Consider the following 23,048-nt stretch of genomic DNA (forward strand, 5'->3'; position numbering starts at 1 on the left):
AAACTTTCACAACACCTAAAAGTGTTCATTTAGGTTTTACTTCCTTAGCCTACAACGCCCATCTATTTTTTTTCATGCTTTGGCATATTAAGTTTGGGCTCTATAATGTATTTTGCCATTGATCTGTGAAGTAATCTTAAATCATATTCTTTTGGCATCTTGTCTATTTAGATTAGCAATTCTTCAGAGGGAGAATGGCTCCTTACATCTGCACAGCAACTAAAACAGTGGGCCACGTATTTTAGATTGTAATATGATGTTATAAGTAATTGCAAAATTACTAGAATATGAAGTACATTTCCAAGACTACAAAGCATTGCCAATAAAACACTCCATAAACTGTACAACTATTGAATGTGTAGATGTAGCTGATCACAATCTTTATGAAATGGAAAGTTCAAAAAAACATAGGCAACTCTACACTGGTCACTGTCTGATTAATGATAAACTTTTTTTTTAGAAATTATAAGCAATTCACATGCATATTTGTTAAGTAAATTATAATGGCAAATGATAAGTATTTTTTAATCTCCATATTTTTAATATATGTAGTTTATACTAGGTGTCAGCCATTTGCTTGGCTCCCAGTTACTGAGCTATGAACAAATGCAAACTTCAATATCAACTACAAAAAAAAGGGAAAAAAGGTACTGTGACAATTTGAATCCACCATGAACATGCTGTGTTTTCATTAAAAAAAATGTATTAGCTACATCTCTCACATAGCAATTTGGTATGTTTTTATGTAACTATATTTATCTCAACCAGCTGAGTTCTGCTACCTCGCCTGTGTGCAGTGCTTGAAATTAGTATGAATTTTGTGTGCCACTGTTCAGTTATGTATTCCTACTCAATTCCATGACAGTTACAGAAAGTTTGCTGAGAAAAAAAAATGTATATATAAATAAATAGATGAAATCACACCGTATCGATACATCCACTGTAGCAGGGAAACAGACTTCAGAAATTATATGAGTGAACTATTTAGTTGTTCCCTCAAAAAATCATTTAAACATACTTTGAGGTATTAAGCCAAAAGTACTGGGTGAATAACAGAAACACTTTAAAACAAAACCACAGAAAAGTGTCATGCGTCTACCACTCATCATTACAGCAAAGCCTGAACACTTCTGTATCACAACTAAAGTACGCTTTAACTATTTAAACAGTATTTCTTTTAAGACATGAGATACTCATGTTGTAATTTAAGTATATTGTTTTAAAGCAAAACTTCTGCTGTAAATACTCTCATGTTTCAAGCCATAAGTTGTCTTCTAACAACAGATACAAAAAATCATTTGAGAGACTAAAGACTTTTGTGTGAGATCTAAGCTTACAATTTAAACTGTTCAGTCAGAAGATGACTTAAAAATCCCCTCACCACATACCTGTATACTTTCCTCAGTAGCAAGAACTTCTGCAACTGGTACTGACTGAATAAACTGCATGAAGCCTGTGACAGAAAACAATCAAAAGAGTCTCCAATGCGCAGAACTTTCAAGATACTCTGTGATGCATGCTTATTAAAGGACAACACTAATACATACTTCCATACAACTGCTTCTCATTGTGACATGCTTTGGGACATGTTTTGTCCCAATTTTCTGCCTTCAGTACTTTGAAAATAACTGGTCATTAACGCCAAATCAGCTTACAAAAGGTCTATAGTTCCAAGTTTTCATGAGAAGAGAAAGATGAATCAATAGCTTTCTAAATATTTATCCAGAAGGTATCTAAAAGCATAGCCAAGTTTGATTTTGTTTCTCCCTTTTTTCCGTCCTTCATTTCACACAAAGATCTATAAATAGGAGTATCGTAAGTTCTTTGTCTGAGATCACATAACAAGCTAGCAGCAAAATTAACAATACTGATTGTCACATACTCCTAAATCCAGGTTGGGCTTCTTTTATGAAGATACTTGAGTCACCTACAGAATACTGTGGTCACTCAGGTTGTTCACCTCCACGACTTATATTGCAACAAGATTTTCATAAACATTTGAGCCCCTTTTTAGAATGCTGTACTAGCAAAACATCTATCAGGAAAATAGTGTGTTGTAACAGTCTATGAACAGAAGAAGATTCCTCCTAATACTGTATTTTTCCCGAAAGAAAAGTATTCATACCATGTTTTGTACTAGTTGCCAGAACTTTATAGGGCGTCAGCTTCAAATCCAAATTCTCCTTTCTTAACAGCTGGAAGAAAAAAAAAAAAAGACAGGTTCTATTTCTAAACGGAATGTGTATTGGACACTGATCTTCACTGTTCTTCATTGAAATCACTAATGATTGAAACTTGTTTGCCAGTTTATTTATTTACCTTTAAGTATACACAAGGTCATTGCCTGCGTACAAAGAAAAGAAAACAGGCAACTAAGATTTGAGAACCCTGGAGTGTATTACCAACATAAGCTGCATTAACAGTTTTCTACAGTCTTGCTCTCAACAAGGAAAACCAAAACACAGAAGGACAAGGGTGTGAAATAATAATTCTCACCTTATCCATTAGTGAAATAATCTGAAGAATAAGTTGATCTTGACGTAAATCATCACCATGCTTAAAAATTACAGGATATTTGCCTCCATCTTCTGTCTTGAAAAATAGCTGGGCAGGCATTAAGGCACTCTGGAAAAGGAAAATTCTTATACTAAACTGGTTGACAGCAATTTTCATATTAACATGTTGCTACAGGGGAGTTCTAAAATACTAATCCTTGTTTACTGCATTGGAAACCTGTGTGAATTAAGCAAGTAACAGGTCACAGCATTCGAGTATCAAATTTGGTTGCAAAAAGGTTTAGGATAGGCCCGTTTGAATAGCAACAGTATGGCAGCAAGCACCAGAACTCTTCTCACGTTCCTGAAGTTTGGTCGAATAGAAGCCATTCTAAAGCTTATAAAAGCAGTTACTCACTGTCTAGGACTCAACAATTCGAACATACAATTTCTTCTACCAAAAGTGCATGTTTCTTAAAAAGAAACACCTTAAGGCTTTCCTTTTTTAGCAAGGAGTGTGAAGGATACATTTCCCTCCCCATTTCCCCTCCCCCAGCAGCTGCAGAGGAAAGGACAGAATGATTCAAATTTTGTTTGTACGCATGTAATTCCAATCAACATAGAAGCACTATGCAAAAGGTCACAATAAAACAAATTCAAACTGACCGGATCAAAAAGAGACACAATTATAGGATAAACATCAAAGAAATGCTAGGGGCAAGACATCTTAAACAATTAATTGTTTCCTTAATCTATTTAGTAAAAGCAAAAATGTCTTCTTACATTGTTGTTTGAGAAAGTCAATTTAATTGTTTGCAATTTCTCTGCATAAAAGGGGTTGAAGGGGATCAATTACCTACATGAATGATTCCATTTATTGCAACTGACCTAGTCACTTGTCTCAAAACCAACCAAACAAAAAAGAATACAGACTTTAATATTTGAGTAGTTACATTAGATTTTCATACGCACTGAATGTTTCAAAATTATTAAGTTTTATTAAATAAAGGAAAAACAATTCTTTAAATAGTTCTACAAAAGCTGCTATATAATGGCCAAGAGCACCAAAATTAGTCATTCTTCCCTTTTTACGTTTGTTTGTTATTTATCCCACGGTACAGAGGAGACATTAAACGGAAATCTGTACCCTTTCAGAATCAGGAGAATCAAAACCATCTACGACTTTGAAACAAATTACATTTCATATTCTTCATCCTAAATTTTCTACATTGACACAGATGACCAACATGGAGAAGACTGATTGGAGTTTGTCCTGGTCAACTTAAGCTATTATTCTTGACAGGAAATACTCAGTTGCCGTACCAGCAGTCTTTTTGTCAACATACTTCCTCTGACCCTTCAATCATACGCATGCTAAAAGGTGGTTCAGGTTTGCAAAACCTTGTTTTCACGACAAGATCTTTCCAATGTTGCCTCCAATCTGAGGTGCAAGACCATGGAATGGAACCGTACTCTTCAAAAATACTCACTGGTACATAACGAAGCAAGGCAAAGATAGGGAAACTAAGGGATGAGATGGCAGAAAACTACGGAAAAATGGCCACCTCTTATTTTAAGAAACTACAGGCATAATAATTTTATGATGGAGTAGAGACTATGGATTAATACTGGTAGCCACAGCAACTTCAATATTTTTTAACTGACAGAGAACACCTCCTGGGCACAGGCCCGACTGGCAAAGCACATTTTGGTCATCTTAAAATTAGATCACAGTCACCTATACAAGTTGAAAGTAAATTTATAAAGAGGTCCCACATCACTGGACACAGGCAATAATTTACAATAACGCCAGCCCTTTCAACACCATACTGACTCTTTAGTGAATGGCCATACGATCACAAGCAACTGCTACAGTTTTGTTTAAGGAGTAACCAACCTCAAGAATACAGGATCTTCCTGTCAACCCACTGCAACAGAATGAAATGGACCACCTTATTTCTTTCCAGTCTCTTAACAATTTAACAGTTTTATTTTGCAATGGAATACATCTAGCATACATCTAGATGATATGCAACGTACCTGACCTGATTTGTATGATTCTGATCATAAGAGGTATTCCTGTTGAACACAATATACCTAAGGTTCAGAGAAATTCTGAACTAGGAAGTATAACTTCAGCCTAAGGACTTCAGAAACTTTATAAACTACATCAGCCTTATAAAAGCTGCTTTGAAGTTTGCACATTAAGAGCTTAGTGCTTTTAAGAGTTGATTGTATTTCGGCTATTCAGAACATCTCGTTTACCTTGAAGAGTGTGGCTTTTTCAGGGATTATCCCTTTAATTTTCACCTGAGGTTCGAGAGGAAGTGGAATAAGTTCCATATCTGCTAAATTCATCTTTTCATTATCTGCTAACAAAGCCTGAAGCCTCTCATTCTAAAAGAATAAAAGAATCAAATAGTGTTAAAAAGACCCAAACAAACCATAAAACACATACTAGGTGTATATGAACAGTTAAAGAGTGCTTTAACAAAGGATACACTAATAAATATCTGATTTACTAAATTATTTACTCTTCCAAAGAATCAAGGTTTCACTCTTGAAATCCAGTGAAATAAAAATTCTCTATTTGTAGTAATCTCAATAAGGAAGCAGACACTCCATCTAGTAAAGTGATTTTATAAGTTCCAGATATAACAGTCTTACAAAAATTTATTTCTAAATTGCCTATGCAAGTAGCAGGATGATTTGTTTTCCATACCAGTATGGAATGATAGTTCTGTTTCAGAAACTTGATTCAAATCCTTAGGTCTGATCCTTTGAAGCCCTGAACTCAAGGAGGTCCCCTACCACCAATGAACTAAACTGCAACAGGTTGCATAAATCTCTTTTCAGGGCTTGCTCTACATTCCTACATCTGTAATTACTAGAAATACAATACTAGTTGATTTTCCACTACTTACACTTGGTGTCCTGCATAATAAAGGTCAAATACATAAAAGTTTGTAGTCTTTACCCCTACTGAATATAACAAGTATAAACAGAGACATAGCAAGGTAGACTGCTACTGTTAGGAATCCTTCTAGTGGTTAAATGTCGCTAGCTAGATTTTAATGCAAAAATCAAAGCCATGTTTTTCTTAGCTTTACAGAAATATCCTGACAATTATAAAAGAACATTTGACAGAATGCTATCAATGTATTGCACAAGCAGGAATTACATTTTTATCAATTGAAAAATTCTCCTCCTCTTTTAGTGATTACACCTTTATTACCAATATGCAGAACATTCACAACAATTAATAAAAATGATGCTATGCTCAAGTATTTCATTTTCCTGTACAAATATACCCTACAGATTTAAAGAAAGAAGGTGACAAAAATTCTTAGACTGAAAAATCCATGTTTAAAAATACTGGTGTGTGTCAGTGCAAAAAGGAACTACATGAAGAGAAAATCCTTTGGCATTCTTGCTTCTTCCCAATACTTCAAGTTCCCTTAAGGTATCTAACTAAGAAGGGCAAAGGTTCTTAAAATCCACATGACAGAAATATTTTTTGTCAAGATGCAACAGAAGGCAAAGTTCTGCTAAACACACACCTTATAAAAGAATAGTTTTGTTGCTCTTGGAACACATGAAATCTTGCTGATGGTTGAATTTTACTATCTATCCTGACATAATTCTCACACCACATCTGCTCCCTTCCTATATCCCCTGCAACTTAATTCAGTGTTAGATCATCAACTATTCAACTATTCTCCTATCTTCCTTTTGCCAAAATATCCCAAGATTTTCTCAAGGCCCTCTTCTGGTTTTCATCTACAAACTTTCAAAACACTTTGGAACTAAACCTCTCCAAAGTTTGTTTAAAGTTAGCTAAAATTATTACAGGACAGATGGACATCTGTTCTATATCTCAGTGCTAAGAATTTTTAGTGAAAAGCTAACATTCTTATTGTCAAATTCTAGCCAGAGATAAATTTTCCAATCCCTTAGTTACCTTTTTCTTACGATTACCACTTTCACGCTGCACTGCTTTCATTACATGAACCAGCCGATCTACAAACGTCTGTTGGGCTGCCAACAATGAGCGCATAACTCTGACAGACTTATCACCCTAAGTGAATTAAAAGAAACAAAATTAGTTCTTTGTTCTGTAATTATTTTATCTTTTATTCTTAGACCCTTAGGCTTATAAGAGGTAAGCGAATAACAATCAATTTCCTGTCGACTCAAAAGGTATTTTCTGTAAAAGAAAATCAGAATCACTGTAGCTGGCCATCAATTATCTGAACTACCAGTGCACTTCAATTTGCATCAACAATTTCAGTGGTGAACAGTCATGTGTGACAAATCTATACACACAGTCAAAGTAAGTTAGTAACGATAAGCACATGGCATATTCTTACAAAGCGTTACGAGCAGATTTGAGTAACATCCCTAAAATGGGAATTAATAAGAAATATGATATACACTAAATCAAGAAAGGTTGTGCATCTGCTATAAATTATAGATGGTGAGTCACAAATGTTTTTACAGTTGCTTTTGCTTTTTTTCCTCGCTACTTCAGCACCCTCTGCTGCTGATACACAGAACAACACTGTCTGTGAATTCAAAAGATAGGTCTCTTGTCTCAATTTGGACAAATGCTTCCAAAAAAGAAATAGTAAATAAAACAGATAGATTAAACAAAGCAGAGGATTTTAGAAACAGCATTTTAGTAACAGGAACAAGCAATAAATCAGAGGAAAAAGTTCAATAATTGTTTTTCTTTTCTTTTTCAGTAGTTTATTTCGTTTGCCACAAAGTCAAAATTCAAGAAAAAGCGGAAGCTTTTTGTGAAATTTCAATATAGATGACATGAAAAATTGTCCTCCTTCTAGACACTTGTGCCTATTTAAAGCATGACTATCCCAAACCACTAAGTATTTTCTTACACAAAGGCATTACCTTAAGCAAAGCTTGACTAAATCTTCTCATCACATTTAAGTACATTTCGTGAGTCTTTGGGTCCCTCTGCTGAGTGTCTTGGTCTTCACACTCCACTATTACATACCTGCAGCATAAAAACAAATCAAGTTATGCTGTTCTCTGGTGCTATACAATTTGAGTGAAATACAGCAGCCCTGTATTATAGGCCTGGAACTAAAAATAAAGTTGATCTTTAAATGAGATATCAACCAACAGGTGAACTCTTCAAAACTGCATAGTCAAATTCCCACTTGGACCAGGAGAGTCTATGAAAGTTTTTGAGATTTTTCACTTACAGAGAAGTAGCATCACTCTAACAGGACAACTCAGAAGTCCAAATCATACGAACACTCCAACCACGGAGTACACGTGGGAGGAGTGGGCATTCCACTGTGCTATTACCCTCTACATAACATAGTGGCTGCAAACTTGCTATTCAAGTGTATCTGCAAAAACAAGAAGAATCTCAACCTACCTGTTCCCTATTTTACCATCGGAAATAGTGGAAGAGACAGTATTGGTCCTGAAGCAGCTCTGCAAAGCCTATATTCCAAAATAAGTTTTTATTTCTAAAAGACTTAACCAGTAAAATTTGTAACAGTTAAACTGCAAATTTAACTTAAGCAGTTGTTTGGAAAGCTTTTGTGCTTATTTCTATTCACAGCACTGACAAGCAAAAAGCTTTGCACAGGTCTTCTTTCTGTTGACAAATATATCTCCTAGTATTACCCAATAAAAAATATAGCCCACTATTAAAAAAAGGAAGAAATTAGCACGTAAATTGATTTTCTACCAGTGCATTTGAATTAAAAAGTGACTCCATACATTATAGAATCACAGAGTAACTTTGGTTGGAGTAGACTCTCAAAATCATCATGTTCAAACATAACCTAACTCTGGCACTAAACCATGTTGCTAGGAATCTCACCTATACATCTTTTAAACACCTCCAGGGATGGTGACTCCACTTTCCTGGGCAGTCTGTTCCCATGCCTGACAACCATTTCCGTGAAGAATTTTTTTCTAATATCCAATCTAAACCTCCTCTGGCACAACTTGAGGCCATTTGCTCTTCTCCTATCACTTGCTACTTGGGAGAAGAGACCAACCCTTGGGAGAAGAGACCAACCCCCTCCATGCTACAACCTCCTTTCAGGTAGTTGTAGACAGTGATAAGATCTCTCCTCAGCCTCCTGTTCTCAAGGCTGAACAGCCCCACTTCCCTCAACCGCTCCTCATCAGACTTCTGCTCCAGACCACTCACCAGCTCCACTGCCCTTCCCTGAACTCACTCCACAACCTCAATGTCTCTCTTGTAGTGAGGGGCCCAAAACTGAACACAGGATTCGAGGTGCGGCCCCACCAGTGCTGAGCACAGTGGCACAATCACTGCCCTGGTCCTGCTGGCCACACTGTTCCTGATACAAGCCAGGATGCTGGTGGCCACCTGGGCAACTGCTGGCTCATATTCAGCTGCTGTCAATCAACACCCCCAGGTCCTTTTCCCTCAGGCACTTTCCAGCCGCTCTTCCCTGAGCCTGCAGCGTTCATGGGGTTCGTGTGACCCAAGTGCAAGACCCGGCACTTGGCCTTGTTGAACCTCAGACAACTGGCCTCAGCCAACAAACATGCTTGGACTTTGACAGCCAGAGTTACCCTTTCTTTATGCACTTGTGCAGAATCTCTTTGCAACTGAATGATTACAGGACAAGATTAGAGGTCTGTCATTTACAGCTGACCAGATTTGACCAGCCTTATTTATAAAAAACACAATATATTAAATACTTGAAAATAAGGTATATGTAACATATTCCGTGAATATTATGTCAATGAAATCTATGCCTAGAGATTACTTCTAGAACTTTGCTAATGTATTGTTCTACACTGTTTCCTCACTAAAATCACAAAATTAGATTGCAGTAATATGTGTATGAAAATAAGCCCATATTTACAAAGTCTGTGTACCAAAACTTCAAGGAAAACAGGAAGTAATGAACTGAAATGTGCCATTTTCATCTTCATTTGTTAAAAAGCCCTAGACAGTTTCTCAAAGCTATCTTGAAACAAGAAGTAAGAGTAATGTTTCATACTTGGATAGGCGTCTCACATATCTGGAGACAGAAAAAAAAAAAAAGAAATCAGTAGCACTGACTTCTGTAGCCGCTGTTGAAGGATAGGGCAGCTTTACAATGACAAGTAACTGAGCAGGGAGGCTTGATTTTTCAAGGGTTATTGTACTTTTTCCATTGATTATTTTAGGTGCATGCTGTGTCTGGATACTTGAAACAAGTAACTGATCAGCAGCCAAGGGATTTATGGCTACGTCATCTCAAACAGTGGCTGCAACATTTGTTTTTTGTCACTGCGAAATTGAGATGTCTGGAAAGGAAACAAAGAATAAAGTGACTGGTGTTTTGTTTGGTGTTTTTTTGTTTTGTTTGTTGTTGGGTTTTTGCCGTTGTTGGTTTGTTTGTTTGGGTGTGTTTTATTTTTTTAGTTCTAAGACAAAAACTTCACAGTTCTGGATGTTTGAACTTTCTGTGGACTGAATGAATGTCTGACATGTTGCCAAAATGTGCACAGTTTCTATCAATGTGATAGAAATAAGCTAACCTACTAAACACTTATCTTAAATGAAGAATATTTGATTAGGTCAAGCATTTGGCTTCTACTCACACCACTTAGGCTTGCAATTATTTTAATCATTTAAATTCAATAGCACTTTTTTCTGAAGCTAAATATCTTTGGCCACCAAAATAAAAGTATGCACACTAAGGAACTGTAGTTAAGTCATGCACTTATATATTTTAAATTCAAGCTACTGAAAAACGAAATAATACAACTTAAAAAGACATTTACAAAAGGAATCACTCTTAGGATAGGTTAGAATTCTTATAAGAATTTTATAAGAACAGATTGGTAGGTTTACATCACATACCTCACTGTTCCTAATTCACAGCTTGTGGTTAATATTCATAGCACATTAACATATGATAATGTGCATTAGTATTTTTAATTATTAGATACATCTACAAAGGATACAAATTAGAATTATTTGATTTCAGTTTAGCCATGTAAAAGGCATCTAAGCTCTCTATTTTAAAATACATGCGTATATACAAGGAAATAGCTGTATGTGTTGTGTATATGAACATACATATACACGTACACTTTCACAAGGGTACAGCTCTACTCATCTCAGCTTTCTTCAAATGAGATAATTCTAACTGCAAATGCTCACTCAGAAGGCATGCAGAAGACTAGTTTAGGCACCTAATTTAATTCCTAAACCACTGAGGTAAGACAAGATCCTTAGCAGAGAAACCTTACCTCTCAACTATCTAGATGAACTATACACAACTAAGTTCCCCCCTTAAGAAAGCACACATCTGCAATGATATTTTGTTTATGCTTATAATACAGTCACAAATGGAATCTAAAAATCAATAAGGTTATTACAAAAAACTGGTGCTTTACAAACCTTCACAAAGTACACACCTGACTACATACTGAAGTGCATAACCTTAATATTCTAGCTAACGCTATCAGAAAGTATAAACACAAAGCAAACAGAAAAGCAGAGCAGAAGATTAACTCCATCTCCTTCCCACACCACCATAAACAAATTGAATGACAACTTATTAAGTGTAGTTACGCTTTTATTTTTTTCTTTTTAACCCTGAGTACTTAATGCCTTACAAATCACCTTCCTTTGTCTAACAGTAAAGCACATTTGTGCATTTTAAAAACCAGAACCCTTCTTTTACTAATCGTTCTGTTAAAACGCACGTTCTTTTAAATTTACCAGTTATTCCTGACAGAAACTGAGATTCTCAAGTTCTCAAGACAACTCATCTTTTGCTGTGCATCCTTCTGGGCATTATAGCTTTGATTTCAATTAGACATTGATACAGTATGAATAAAGAGTTTCTAACATACCAGTATAAGTAGTTTGCCAATGTGGAATTTTTGCATGCTCGTGATATCAAGAAAGTGCAAAGGTCTTGCTGGAAGGGATTTAAGAAGAGCAAAATTAAGTTATAAAGAAGTCTGAGCCCTTTAGAGAGAGACAAAGTTATGGAAAAGCCCCAAATAATTGCAGGGAGTTTCAAAAGATATATTCCCTTCTAAAAGCTGAATCCAACCTAGCCTAATATTTAAATCATTTAAGTTTTAACATTACTCCAAACAAATTCAACAAAAACACCACAAGTAAAAACAGGTCTGGTACTACAGTAATATATTTACAAACATGTCAGAAGTACATTATGTTCTCCAACAATAAATATTTAATGTAAAGTTTCTATTTATAATATATTACTCTTTCCTCCTATGCAATTCTCCCATGCTGTAAGATTCAGCCTCGAAAGAGATTTGCTACCCTGTTTTGCCTCCAAATCTAAGGCTCATTAAGATGTTCTACATTTTGACATAAAGAACAAATCTGTAGAGGATACACAGTATTTAGTTGCTTTTTCAAGGTTTAATATTCCAACTAACATTAGAAATATGTGCATCTTTACTGATATGCTTGATTTGAGGCTTATTTTCTACGCAGTACTAAGACTGAAAAAGGAAGATTTGCAATAGGGAATGGATCTTTAGTTCAAAGATTAATTAACTGCAAACCAGATTAAAATCAGATTCCCTCAAACTGTCTTTTATCTTTCCCTTCCTTCAGTCCCATTTTTATCACTCTTCTACTTGTGGTATAGAGTATAAACTTTGGCAGATGTAAATCAACAAACAGTCTCACTTAGGTACAAAAGGATGACACCCCTGCCAATGAATATGGTTACAGGAATAAGAGACTTCAGAGGTCAAAACATTTGGATAACTGTTTTCCATTTACAAATCTGCTTTAAAACACCTCACAAACATGCAACTGTCAGTATCTAATCAGCATGCAATAGCCTTTGCAGTAATTTTATCTGAAAGGAGAGCAATTTTATGAAGAATTCAAGGCCCAGTCCCTCAATTTTGGATAGTGTGACCAAGTACATAAATAGATGGCCTATTGCTATTTTCTTCACATTTAGTTTGTATTTATATTCTTTGAGTACTTTAAGTATTCAGCAAGACATAGTAGAAAGATTCAAATACCCACAAACATAAACTAAAAACAGTACTAAGTCACTAAAAAGCCTCAAGTATAATATAAGGCAAAGCATTTGACTTACATCAAGGTTTTCACTGTCTGCAAGCTCCTTTGTCTTTGAAGTAAGAGGTGGAGAGGAAACAGGTGGAATAGGACTCATTATCTGGGAACTACATAAAGGAAAGCATGTAACTGGCATGAGTCAAACTTCTTGCATGGTAATAGCAATGCATTTCACTTTCACAGCATAATAAATTCAGAAAACTGGACAAGAAGTATGTTTATAGATAGTATCTCATTCCTGTTTCAGAACAAACTGCATGAACTGCACCTTTGATAGCTGCAGTTCCTGGAAATGGAAAAAGTCTGTGCCTGGATAGCTACACAATTTATTGCTGCAAAGGACATTCACTTACATCAAACTTTGCATTTTGTTTCATCTTCCATAAAAAATAAGCATAGATGGGAATTTAGCAAATCTGCATTTTCAGGATAAGGTTTTTTTAAATGTTCTTAAGATGAAATTGCTAACACACACCACCTGTAAACACTTGTCTCTGGAATGCAGTTACACATAACAGAGCAGGTAAATCCAATGCTTGCAAGGAAAAACTGTCAGACAGTAAATTTACCTGAAAGGAAGTAATCAAACAGCTCTACTAATATCTAACTGTCATTGCAGCCTCAAAACACACCATACATCCCAGGACACCCACTCTACAGCTTAGCAGCAAGATCAATGAAAGGCAGAATATTTGTAATACACCCTAGTGACACAAGTGATTAGACACTGAGGCTTAAGACTAAAAATCCTGGAAATTTTTATTAAATATACACAGCGGACTTTGTTTAACCAAGCTAGTTTGCAGCATGCTTAATACCACGTTAATCAGATATTTCAGCCTTTCTTTTGAATTCCTGCAAGAACAAAAAGTGAGCTCCCCCAGCTCCTTTACATTCACAGGACTCTCCCTACACCTTCTTTGCAGCAGCAGGAAGAAATTTCTTTCCATTTCACACTAATTGAAGCAGAGCCTCATACAACTACGTAATTGAAGACATCCTAACTTATGCAAGTTCAGAACAATGCCAGTGTTTTTCCTGCTCTTCAGAAGTTGGCTTCCTTTCATGCAGTAAGGTCAAAGACCTTAACTTCGAGATTAAGAACGTGTGCTCTGTAAACTACCTATACTCAGGAAACATATTCTGTGACATCATGGGGATTAATTTTTTATGTCACCACTTCAAGTTATAAAATACGATGTTGAATATACAACGGTCCTTAAAAAGGAGAAATAATTTGAGGGCTTAAAATGTTACATGTTTCTGCTTTTCTACTGGAAATCTAAGCTTCTTACCTGTCTATTTCTGCACCATTAGTTCCAGATGTTGTCATGCTTTCTGACATTGAACCTTGACTGTCTCTCTTGCTAGGTTCCAGTCCATTCTTTATATCATCAAAATTTTCATACTTCAATGCCTGGACTAACTGTAGCAGGTACATCAGCAAATCCTAAAGGAGGAAAAAAAATGAAAACTAACTGAGGGAGTCAGTCAAAGCTGAATAGGACTCCATATGTTTTCAAAATTCTTATCTATAGAAAAACTTTAGGATTTAGTGACCTATAAAGAAATGGAAATTGAGATCTCCCTAGCAAGCAATATGCAATAGAAAAACGGGTATAGAAGAGAGCTTGACTCCAAAAGATACTCAGCTATCACACTACTTCTTTTTTGTTACTCAAAGGTAGTAATTGCTAATTAAGTAAATATTTAAGTGAAATTACCACTTAAAAGTTCTCTTCAGTTAAGCTATCCTACCCACTTCCAGCATCCACAAAATAAACCCTTTAGTTTGTGGTTCCCAAGAAGAAAATTCAAGTATAAAATGTGGACCATGTTACCAGAAATTCATATTCTCTCCTCCCTTACGCACTATTTTTTTTCCCCCCCCATTACTTGTGTAGCTGAGGATCCAAAGAAAGCCCACATATCTGATCTATTTTAGAATGAAGAACAGAATTTTAATCACTTGCTGTTTCATAATGAATTTGTCCCCTCTATTATTCAATGTGCTCCGTTTAGTTATTTCAAATGTTTTTTTAAAGGGTATATTTTTTAAACTCAAAGCAGCCATGACCTTGGCTATTGAAGTGAGTATGCAAAAAATCGATGTATTTATGCTCCCTATTTTAAACTCTATTAAATCCAAGGATTCAAGATATGGTAATACAGTCTGAGTATTTTTTTACTGTCAAAATAAAATAAAATATATAATCAAAATTTAACATTAGCATGTATTAAGTGGTTTCTACTCACAAATCACAGCTCATCTTCTAATGAGTATACAATTAAAAACACCTTATTGCCACAGATGTCTTTCTACTCACTTTCTTCAGCAAGAGTACCAACTGCTTCAATTTACTAGGCGGATTTGTTGGAAATCCTTTAGTAGACTATTTAAGTTCAGAGTGTTGCCATGCAGGTTAACATTCAAAATCTATCACTGTTTTCTGGGAAGAACATATGGTTGTTCCACCTCATTTGACAAAGCCAGCTATCACTGGCTGTTCACAACAAGAAAATTATCAATGAGTGCCACCTAATATGAAGACTTTGCTCCATAAAGAGCTTATAATAAATAGCATCACAGTGAATTTTTTTTTTTTTAGTTTCCCATCAATATTTTTAACTTAATTCCCTTAAAGAGTAGCAAACACTTCAAGTACTCAATGACACTAAAAACGAGACCAGCTTCCTTTCACGTGTACCCACAGACCAACAAATACCTCATCGTCAGCCTGCTGAAGCCTGGCAACGGCGTAACGCCGAACTGTTGGGTTGGTGAAGTGAGATGACAGAAGTTCTAGAGAGTCTTCCACATCCATGGGCTTCCACTTGCCCAGCAGCTCCAGTGCTTGCTTTGCCTCTTGTGGTAGGTCCCAGTTGACACATTTTAAGAATTTTGTCAAGGCCTAAATAAAAGGAGATAGGACAGTTCATAAGTGAAAAGCCAGGCTAAACAAACGATTCAAGAAATTAATGTTTCACCTTAAGGCAGAACTAGATTTAGGCTGTATTTACACAAGCACAGACCTGAGGAACCTTATTGATATAGACAACAATATGATATTGGATTGTTTCAACATGTCCCAAAATACTGCAGTTGGGTTACTTTTAAGTAAAATGTAACGTCAATGGTTACTGCTCTATGACAATTACCACCACATAAAAAATGCCCACTGTTGGGGGATTATTTAATTCACTTTGGGCTTCTGATGTGTTATTACTTATTCTGGTAATGTCAACCCTTTTAGAAAAGGATGAAGAAGCTCATCTTTAATAATTTTTCTCTGCTGAAGACAAAATTGTCTACACTGGTATTTTAAGCTGACAGTCAGCGCTTGTAGGAAGACTGCTATAGTAATAGCCAGTTCATATGATTTAAGAGGGAAAATTACAGGCATCAATCTTGAAATCAGTAACATTATAGAAAAAGTTAAAATAATCTTGACTAGCTTCTAAGACACTGAAGCTCTGTATCTCTGCAAGGACAGAACACTGGAGAATGAGTGCCAGATGAAGCATCTCTTATATTAATAAGTCCTCTCAAATCATTCAACTTACCTTCTCCTGATTAGTAAGGTAATATCTGAATTTCCAAACTAGATCCTGTTCCTCATACGTTAGCTGTTTTGTCGGTGGATAACTCACTATGATCTATTAGATACATAGTCAGGAAGTGAGGTTAAAAACATGAACAGGCATAATCAACAAGTTAACAGACTGTGACAAAGCACAACACTGACAACACACAAAAATAGCTAGAACAGAAAAAACTTTCCAACACCACTAAGTTCTCATGCTATTGTGGTAATGCCTCTCAGTTATCTGGTTGATAGAACGGGCAGGGCAGGCCAACATACACAGTTACTTTAAGACTACCATTAGCACCTACATGATATGTGCAAAATATGCTTTATTTTATCCCCCAAAACTGTTTTACACAAAAATAAGCTAGTACCCTCTGCTCCTTTCTGAGTTGGACCCAGCTAACTAAGCACCTGTAAGAAACATTTAATGACATTTCTCCATTAATAACTTTCTTTAAACTGAAATGAATTTAATTTTCCTTAAATCATCATCATATATTAATACCAATCTACCTAATAAAACTGAATATGGCCATCATATGACTGACTTACATTAAGCTGATCTCGCGTAGCAGCATTAGGCTTCAGATCATGATCAGAAGGACCACTTCTTAAACTTCGAGCAAGCTTATGATGTTTGCTTTCTACTAAGTTCTCCTAAACACAGATGGTAAGTCAGTATTTATAAATATATAAACTCCAGAGAAAATTATTACTGCAATGAAACCATCTAGCAAAGACTCACCAGTATCTTGAATAATGCATGGCAGTTAAAATTCACATCTAAAACTACAGCATCTTCTGGATTTTTTTTTGTTTTAGAAAAAAAAACCTCCTTCAATTTTATGTGGAGGGTTGTTGGGGATTTTGAGGTGTGTGTTTCATTTTTTACTTCACACAATATATAAACCTTATCTTGCCTTTTGGTGAATTGCTGCAAAATGCAGGCGTTTCAGTCAACACATCTGTGATTCAGACAGCACGCAAATGTGCTAGCTGCTTTCTAAACATTTTTAGGATGTTTGCAATATAAAGCTTTGTATGCAAGAAAAACTTCTCAGAAAGTTTTCCCACTGTTAATATCATGTTAGCAACAGTAGGAGCCACAATAGGAGCCACGGTGTAAGCGAGTTTTCAGCAGCCAAGGCAGTTTTCAGCATTGTCAGACTTGCTCTTGCAGTGTTAGATTACACAGTGCTCAAACGGTGTCGCCAGTAGAAGCCCACTTACATTAAGGTTCCCAAAGCTGCCAATACCAGTCCCACTGAATTGGCATCCACAATAATGGAAATCTTTTCTAGAACTGTACTTAGGCACTGTCTACATGAAAGACAACGTACAAGAAAGCGTAGGAAGAAAAATATTTTAACAGATGAAGTCACCACAAGTTACTGCACCTTCCTCTAAATTTCTTCAACTCCCTCTTACCTTATATTCCCACCCTCTGACCTCTTTTGCCAACAATCCCCCTTCTCTGTTCTCCTACACCTCAGAAGTAAGCAGATCAGGTATGGAAAGAAGGAGATGAGCATAAGCACTAAGTCAATTCTTGTATTTTAATCTAGCAGCAGTAGTAAAAAAATAATTCCAAAAAATCAAACCCACCGATATTTCTCAACTGGTCAAATACATATTTCCAATGGGATTTTTAAATATTAAAGACAGCAATACAGGCAAGCTTTCATCTCCATTTATGAAAACTTCAGCAATACAATACCAGATACTGCATTGCATGGAGCATGCTTACCACAGACATCTGGGGATCTGGAATCTTAACAATTTCAGAACTTGTTAGAATTGTAGATGATTCATCACCATCCTGAATGACAAAAAGTTAAAGGCATATTAGACATGTCAAGTTTTTAGCAAAAAAACCCAACATGTCATAGTAATGTTTTGTGAGTTATTCTACAGTGAAAGAATGATGGAACTGCACCTTGCTGACTAGTTATAAAGGGGAAAACACAGCATAAGAAATGGATTTTTTTTCTGTGTTAAATTTTTGCCAGGTGATAAACAAGGTGGCAAGACAGAAGAAAGTTCATCCGAGAAGATGCAGCTTGGCAACTCACTACCATACTGGCACACAGGTGAGTGAAGAAACTTGACATAATCATTACACGTGTCCTCTAGAAGCACAAAGAGAAACCAAATCAGGGTCCATATTTCCAGCAAAACCAAAACATTTCCTAGAAATAACAACCATGTTCCAGAAAACATGTCCTAATAGTACAATACAGATGGATTTAGGAAGATATACGTGTGCCTGTCTATCACAGTTTCCACACGGAGCACGACAGTCTCTTGTATTATAGAAGTCCACACTGTGCTGCTCTGGAGCAGCACGACAGGAGCCTGCTAGTTTTCATTAGGGGAATCTAACCTTTGCTGCATAAATAAGGGAAAGGAGAAGCTAAAAGTTTCCTGTTTGAACCAAGCAGAAGGAAAAAAAAATACAAAGTCTGCCAGCACATGACAAAAACTCTGTTTACCTCTTGCAGTCAAACCCAGCTGTTTCATTTTGGTTTTTTTTTCCTTAGAAGCGTAACTAAGCATTAATTGACATGATCTTCAGAAGAACATTTCATTTAACAACAGTGTAAAACAGAAAAAACAACAAGACACCACCAGCATAATACACGCTATACCGTGTTTGTATTTAGTTTGTCTCATTTATTTGCAGTAAATTTCAGCTCAGAATAAAGTTTTTTTGACATATCGACATTTCACTCATTAAGTGAGGTTTTGAGGTAACTTGCTCAGGTCTGCTTCTGCTCCCACCCTCCTTTCTTCTCTTTTCCTCCTGCTTTGGCTTTGCTTTTATACTTTTCAGATCATGATATACTAGTTTTACAAATTCAAATTATTAAAAAAAAAAAAAAAGAAAAAAAAAAGAATTTTTTTGGAAGGAGAAAATCCTTCAGAAAATAAACACATCTGATGATGAGATGACAGACTGATTTCTAACTAATTGGTTATCCTTCTAATCAATACTGTAACAAGGCTGCAGTCTGACTTGACCTTTCTTAAACCAAGAGTTACCAATGCCTCAGTGACAAATAAGTTTCCACTCCATTTAGACCTCTCACATAAAAGTGCTGTAGGAAAAAGACTTGACACAGGAGTGCATTCACTAGCACCTAATAAATGTCCAAGCTCCTACTGAAGCATTTATAACATCCATACTCCATGTGGATTCTCTAGGAAGAAGCAGTAATAACACCCATACTACTTTCTCGGTGAAAACATTCAGATAAAAAACCTGTAAAAGAAAAAAGTCTGAAAAAGCTTTTAAGCTGGTAAAAATGGAGCATCAACCACACAACCAAAAGCCTATGAACAGCTATTACCAACTCAGTACTTACTATGAGGAGAGTGACAAAAGCACAATTGCTTAATATTGGCTTACTTACAAAACTAAAAAAAAACCATACAAAGCCTTTCAGTGCCTCATATCAAAATGTTTATAATACCCTCTAAAAAGAAGACAGGGAATTTTCTCTAAGTGTTAAAAGACTTATTTGTAAACTTATTGTAGGCATCTTTTTTTAACCTTTCAAAAGAAATTTTATAATGACGGTTCTTTAAACTCCTCAAATGCAGCTAGATTATGCTGAAAAGACAAGCGTTAAGCTTTAACCAAAACTTGCTATGAAATTGAGTTTTGCCAAGCATTTGTGAGACAAGTTACTGTGTCAGAATTTAATAACATTTTCAAAACAGAGTATTTTGTGAAATCCTCAAGAAGGTACAATGGCATTAGTTTGCCCATGAAGGACGTCAGTTGTTTAATTTGCTTTCCAATTAGATTAACACTCAGTTCTAATTTTCTGTCATACTTGGAGAGCATCACATGGATCACTGTGATCATGACCATACGAATTGATTAAACCATATCAATGCCTGAGGCTCAGTTCTGATTTAGAATCTGAATTTGTTCAAGTGCATGCTTTTGAAGTGTCTCTCCTGATCATCGCCATGTAGAAATTTTGGTTAATATCATGGAAGTTTCAGAAATTTCTAACATCCTCCAACTGCCAACTGACATCCAGCCCACATGACTTGATTAAACTCAATCTCAAGTACAAGCACAATCAAGTATAAGCAGTAAGACACTGGGCCTTAAGCAACAACTCCTTCGCTCTACAAATCAGCTCCTCTTGGCTGTGTTACTTGCTAGCACAGCCAGAACCTGAGATGACCTGCTGTTTTGCCACTGGGAAACAAAAGCAACATCAATACTAAACTGCATTAACTTGCTTTAAATTAGTATGTCACAAAGCTTCAGCAGTATTTCACTGCATTGGTCAGTGTGTGTGACTTTATATAAGTACTAGAGTCCATTTAAGAAAGTCAACAAAATTCGCAGAATTCTCAGAACCAGCAAGGTTCTTTATACTTTCCTTAAAATCAGTTTCACAACATCAGTAAATAAGGAGATTCTATTTATCTTATTATTTAGTTAAAACATCATTTCAAGTAACATCAATGGAATCCAACTTCTCCCACACAAAAAGTAAATGGACACTGAGTGTTGTAGACACTACTATTTTTTCCTCCAGGCCATGAAAAAGGTAATAGGACTTTTTTTTTTTTTTAATAAACTCAGAGCAGCAGTGCTATCAGTTTATTTATTCAAACAAAGGTTTCACTTGAAACCTGTACAAAAAAAAAAAGTTAATGATAAATGTTACTGTTCTTTGCAGTTGGAAAGTCACACTGAATTTTTGCCTAAATAGTGAATCAGAAGTGATGCTCTCATTACTAGCAGACTACTACTCTCCATGTCTTGAATGCTGTACTAAGTTAAAAGAGACCATGAAAAGAGCCACTGCCACTTGACTTCCTTGTAATTGAATGTTGAGTCAAAGAATCTCAAATTTCTATCAGACACTATTTAGTAGGCTAGTTCTTCATAAACACTTCAGAACAAATTTATCAACAAAACTGTGACAAGTAATCTCCACTTCAACTATCGGTCACAGGCAGGTGACAACAGAAGGAACTTTCATTAGACTCAATATACTGGATTGGCGATGCTGGATATATATACAATGTACACTGTCATTGAAAGCATGACAAAACTGAGAACACAGGCACTAATTTATGTACTGTTTCCTACTGCTGCCAGAAAAGGGTCAAGAACTTGTTGAAAAGCTACTTCATACCAACAAATCCCTCGAACTGCAGCTAGTTATAGCTTTAACACGTATTATTACCCATTCAATTACTTTATTTCCACAAGAACAGCCAATTCAGTCATTTTGTTCCATGCACTTTTAATATGCTTCAGAAACATCCATTAGAAGAAAGATCACAGAATCATTGAATCTTTTTCATTGGAAAAGACCCTCAAGATCATCATATTCAACCATAAACTAAAAGTAGTGCTAAACCATGTCACTAGGAATCTCACCTATACATCTTTTAAACACCTCCAGGGATGGTGACTCCACTTTCCTGGGCAGTCTGTTCCCATGCCTGACAACCCTTTCCGTGAAGAATTTTTTTCTAATATCCAATCTAAACCTCCTCTGGCACAACTTGAGGCCATTTGCTCTTCTCCTATCACTTGCTACTTGGGGGAAGAGACCAACCCCTGTTGCTGAGTTTTACAGGACTTTGGTCACCCTAATGTGAACAACCCAGTGTCTCATAAATAGTAATTGTGTACCGTAAGCCAGGAATGTAGAAAAACAGCAAGAGGAGAGAAACTCCCTCACGCAGATGCAGGGAGGAAAGCACCCAGGTCTGTGTGACCGCAATAATGTAACTGCAAGTTGCTTCCTGAACCATTTGCTTTTGCCAGATGGATAAGACTTCTACTGCTTGCTTTTGCTAAATAGATAAGGTTCTGTTTTCTTGCAATTGACAATAATAATTGAGTAATGCTGTAATCTAAAAATAGTATGCTGTAGAAGTATAAAAGCTGTAGTCTAAAAATAGTATGTTCAAGAAGTATAAAGGTTTCTGTGTGACTAACAATAAATGGCTCTCATGATGATCATATTGATCGTGTCGTGAAGTCCATACCCTCGCGTCAAACCCCCTCCATGCTACAACCTCCTTTCAGGTAGTTGTAGACAGTGATAAGATCTCTCCTCAGCCTCCTGTTCTCAAGGCTGAACAGCCCCACTTCCCTCAACCGCTCCTCATCAGACTTCTGCTCCAGACCCCTCACCAGCTCCACTGCCCTTCCCTGAACTCACTCCACAACCTCAATGTCTTTCTTGTAGTGAGGGGCCCAAAACTGAACACAGGATTCGAGGTGCGGCCCCACCAGTGCTGAGCACAGTGGCACAATCACTGCCCTGGTCCTGCTGGCCACACTGTTCCTGATAAAAGCCAGGATGCTGGTGGCCACCTGGGCAACTGCTGGCTCATATTCAGCTGCTGTCAATCAACACCCCCAGGTCCTTTTCTCTCAGGCACTTTCCAGCCGCTCTTCCCTGAGCCTGCAGCGTTCATGGGGTTCGTGTGACCCAAGTGCCTTCTCATAATTTTTTTGTGGAATCTCGCTTCTTGCGATTTATTACTACATTTTTCACAACCTTCTTGAAGAATCTTAAGTTAGACCACAGTTCTTCTCTCCATAGCAACTGCTAATGTCACATACATAGAAATACTTGTCATCTATTTTTTATTGTATTAATGTTTTTTGGACTGAATTACAGATTTTTTAAAATTCTCAGAATACAAGCTGCTTAAAATTAGTGCCTCTGATCTCAACAGGACTCCAGTCTCTTTTTCTACTTTTGTCTTTCCCGTAAAGCTGCATCATTCAGTAACCAACTTCTTGATTAATCTCGACATGCTGAAATTTTAAGAGGCAATCACTGACAAATTTTTTTGAAACCAGATTATAGGTAT

The 23,048-nt window shown here is 36.3% G+C and overlaps 1 protein-coding gene across 3 annotated transcripts in view; it reads right to left on the reverse strand.

The window, feature by feature from the left end:
• PIK3C3 (phosphatidylinositol 3-kinase catalytic subunit type 3) overlaps positions 1–23,048 on the reverse strand; it is a 72,688-nt gene that overhangs the window by 36,315 nt on the left and 13,325 nt on the right. The window contains exons 7-20 of one of the 3 annotated variants that reach the window (XM_065656532.1): positions 17,926–17,997; positions 17,409–17,498; positions 16,731–16,835; positions 16,153–16,245; positions 15,315–15,500; positions 13,884–14,038; positions 12,608–12,695; positions 11,367–11,434; positions 7,407–7,512; positions 6,457–6,573; positions 4,761–4,892; positions 2,497–2,625; positions 2,126–2,195; positions 1,389–1,453 (exon numbers count right to left, since the gene is read on the reverse strand). In XM_065656532.1, the coding sequence (XP_065512604.1) occupies positions 1,389–1,453; positions 2,126–2,195; positions 2,497–2,625; positions 4,761–4,892; positions 6,457–6,573; positions 7,407–7,512; positions 11,367–11,434; positions 12,608–12,695; positions 13,884–14,038; positions 15,315–15,500; positions 16,153–16,245; positions 16,731–16,835; positions 17,409–17,498; positions 17,926–17,997 (1,476 nt within the window). The remainder of the gene's footprint in view (positions 1–1,388; positions 1,454–2,125; positions 2,196–2,496; positions 2,626–4,760; positions 4,893–6,456; positions 6,574–7,406; positions 7,513–11,366; positions 11,435–12,607; positions 12,696–13,883; positions 14,039–15,314; positions 15,501–16,152; positions 16,246–16,730; positions 16,836–17,408; positions 17,499–17,925; positions 17,998–23,048) is intronic. The other 2 variants (XM_065656529.1, XM_065656530.1) reach the window with 2 other exon arrangements.

The sequence above is a fragment of the Caloenas nicobarica genome, chromosome Z (genome assembly GCF_036013445.1).
Source record: "Caloenas nicobarica isolate bCalNic1 chromosome Z, bCalNic1.hap1, whole genome shotgun sequence".
NCBI lineage: Eukaryota > Metazoa > Chordata > Aves > Columbiformes > Columbidae > Caloenas > Caloenas nicobarica.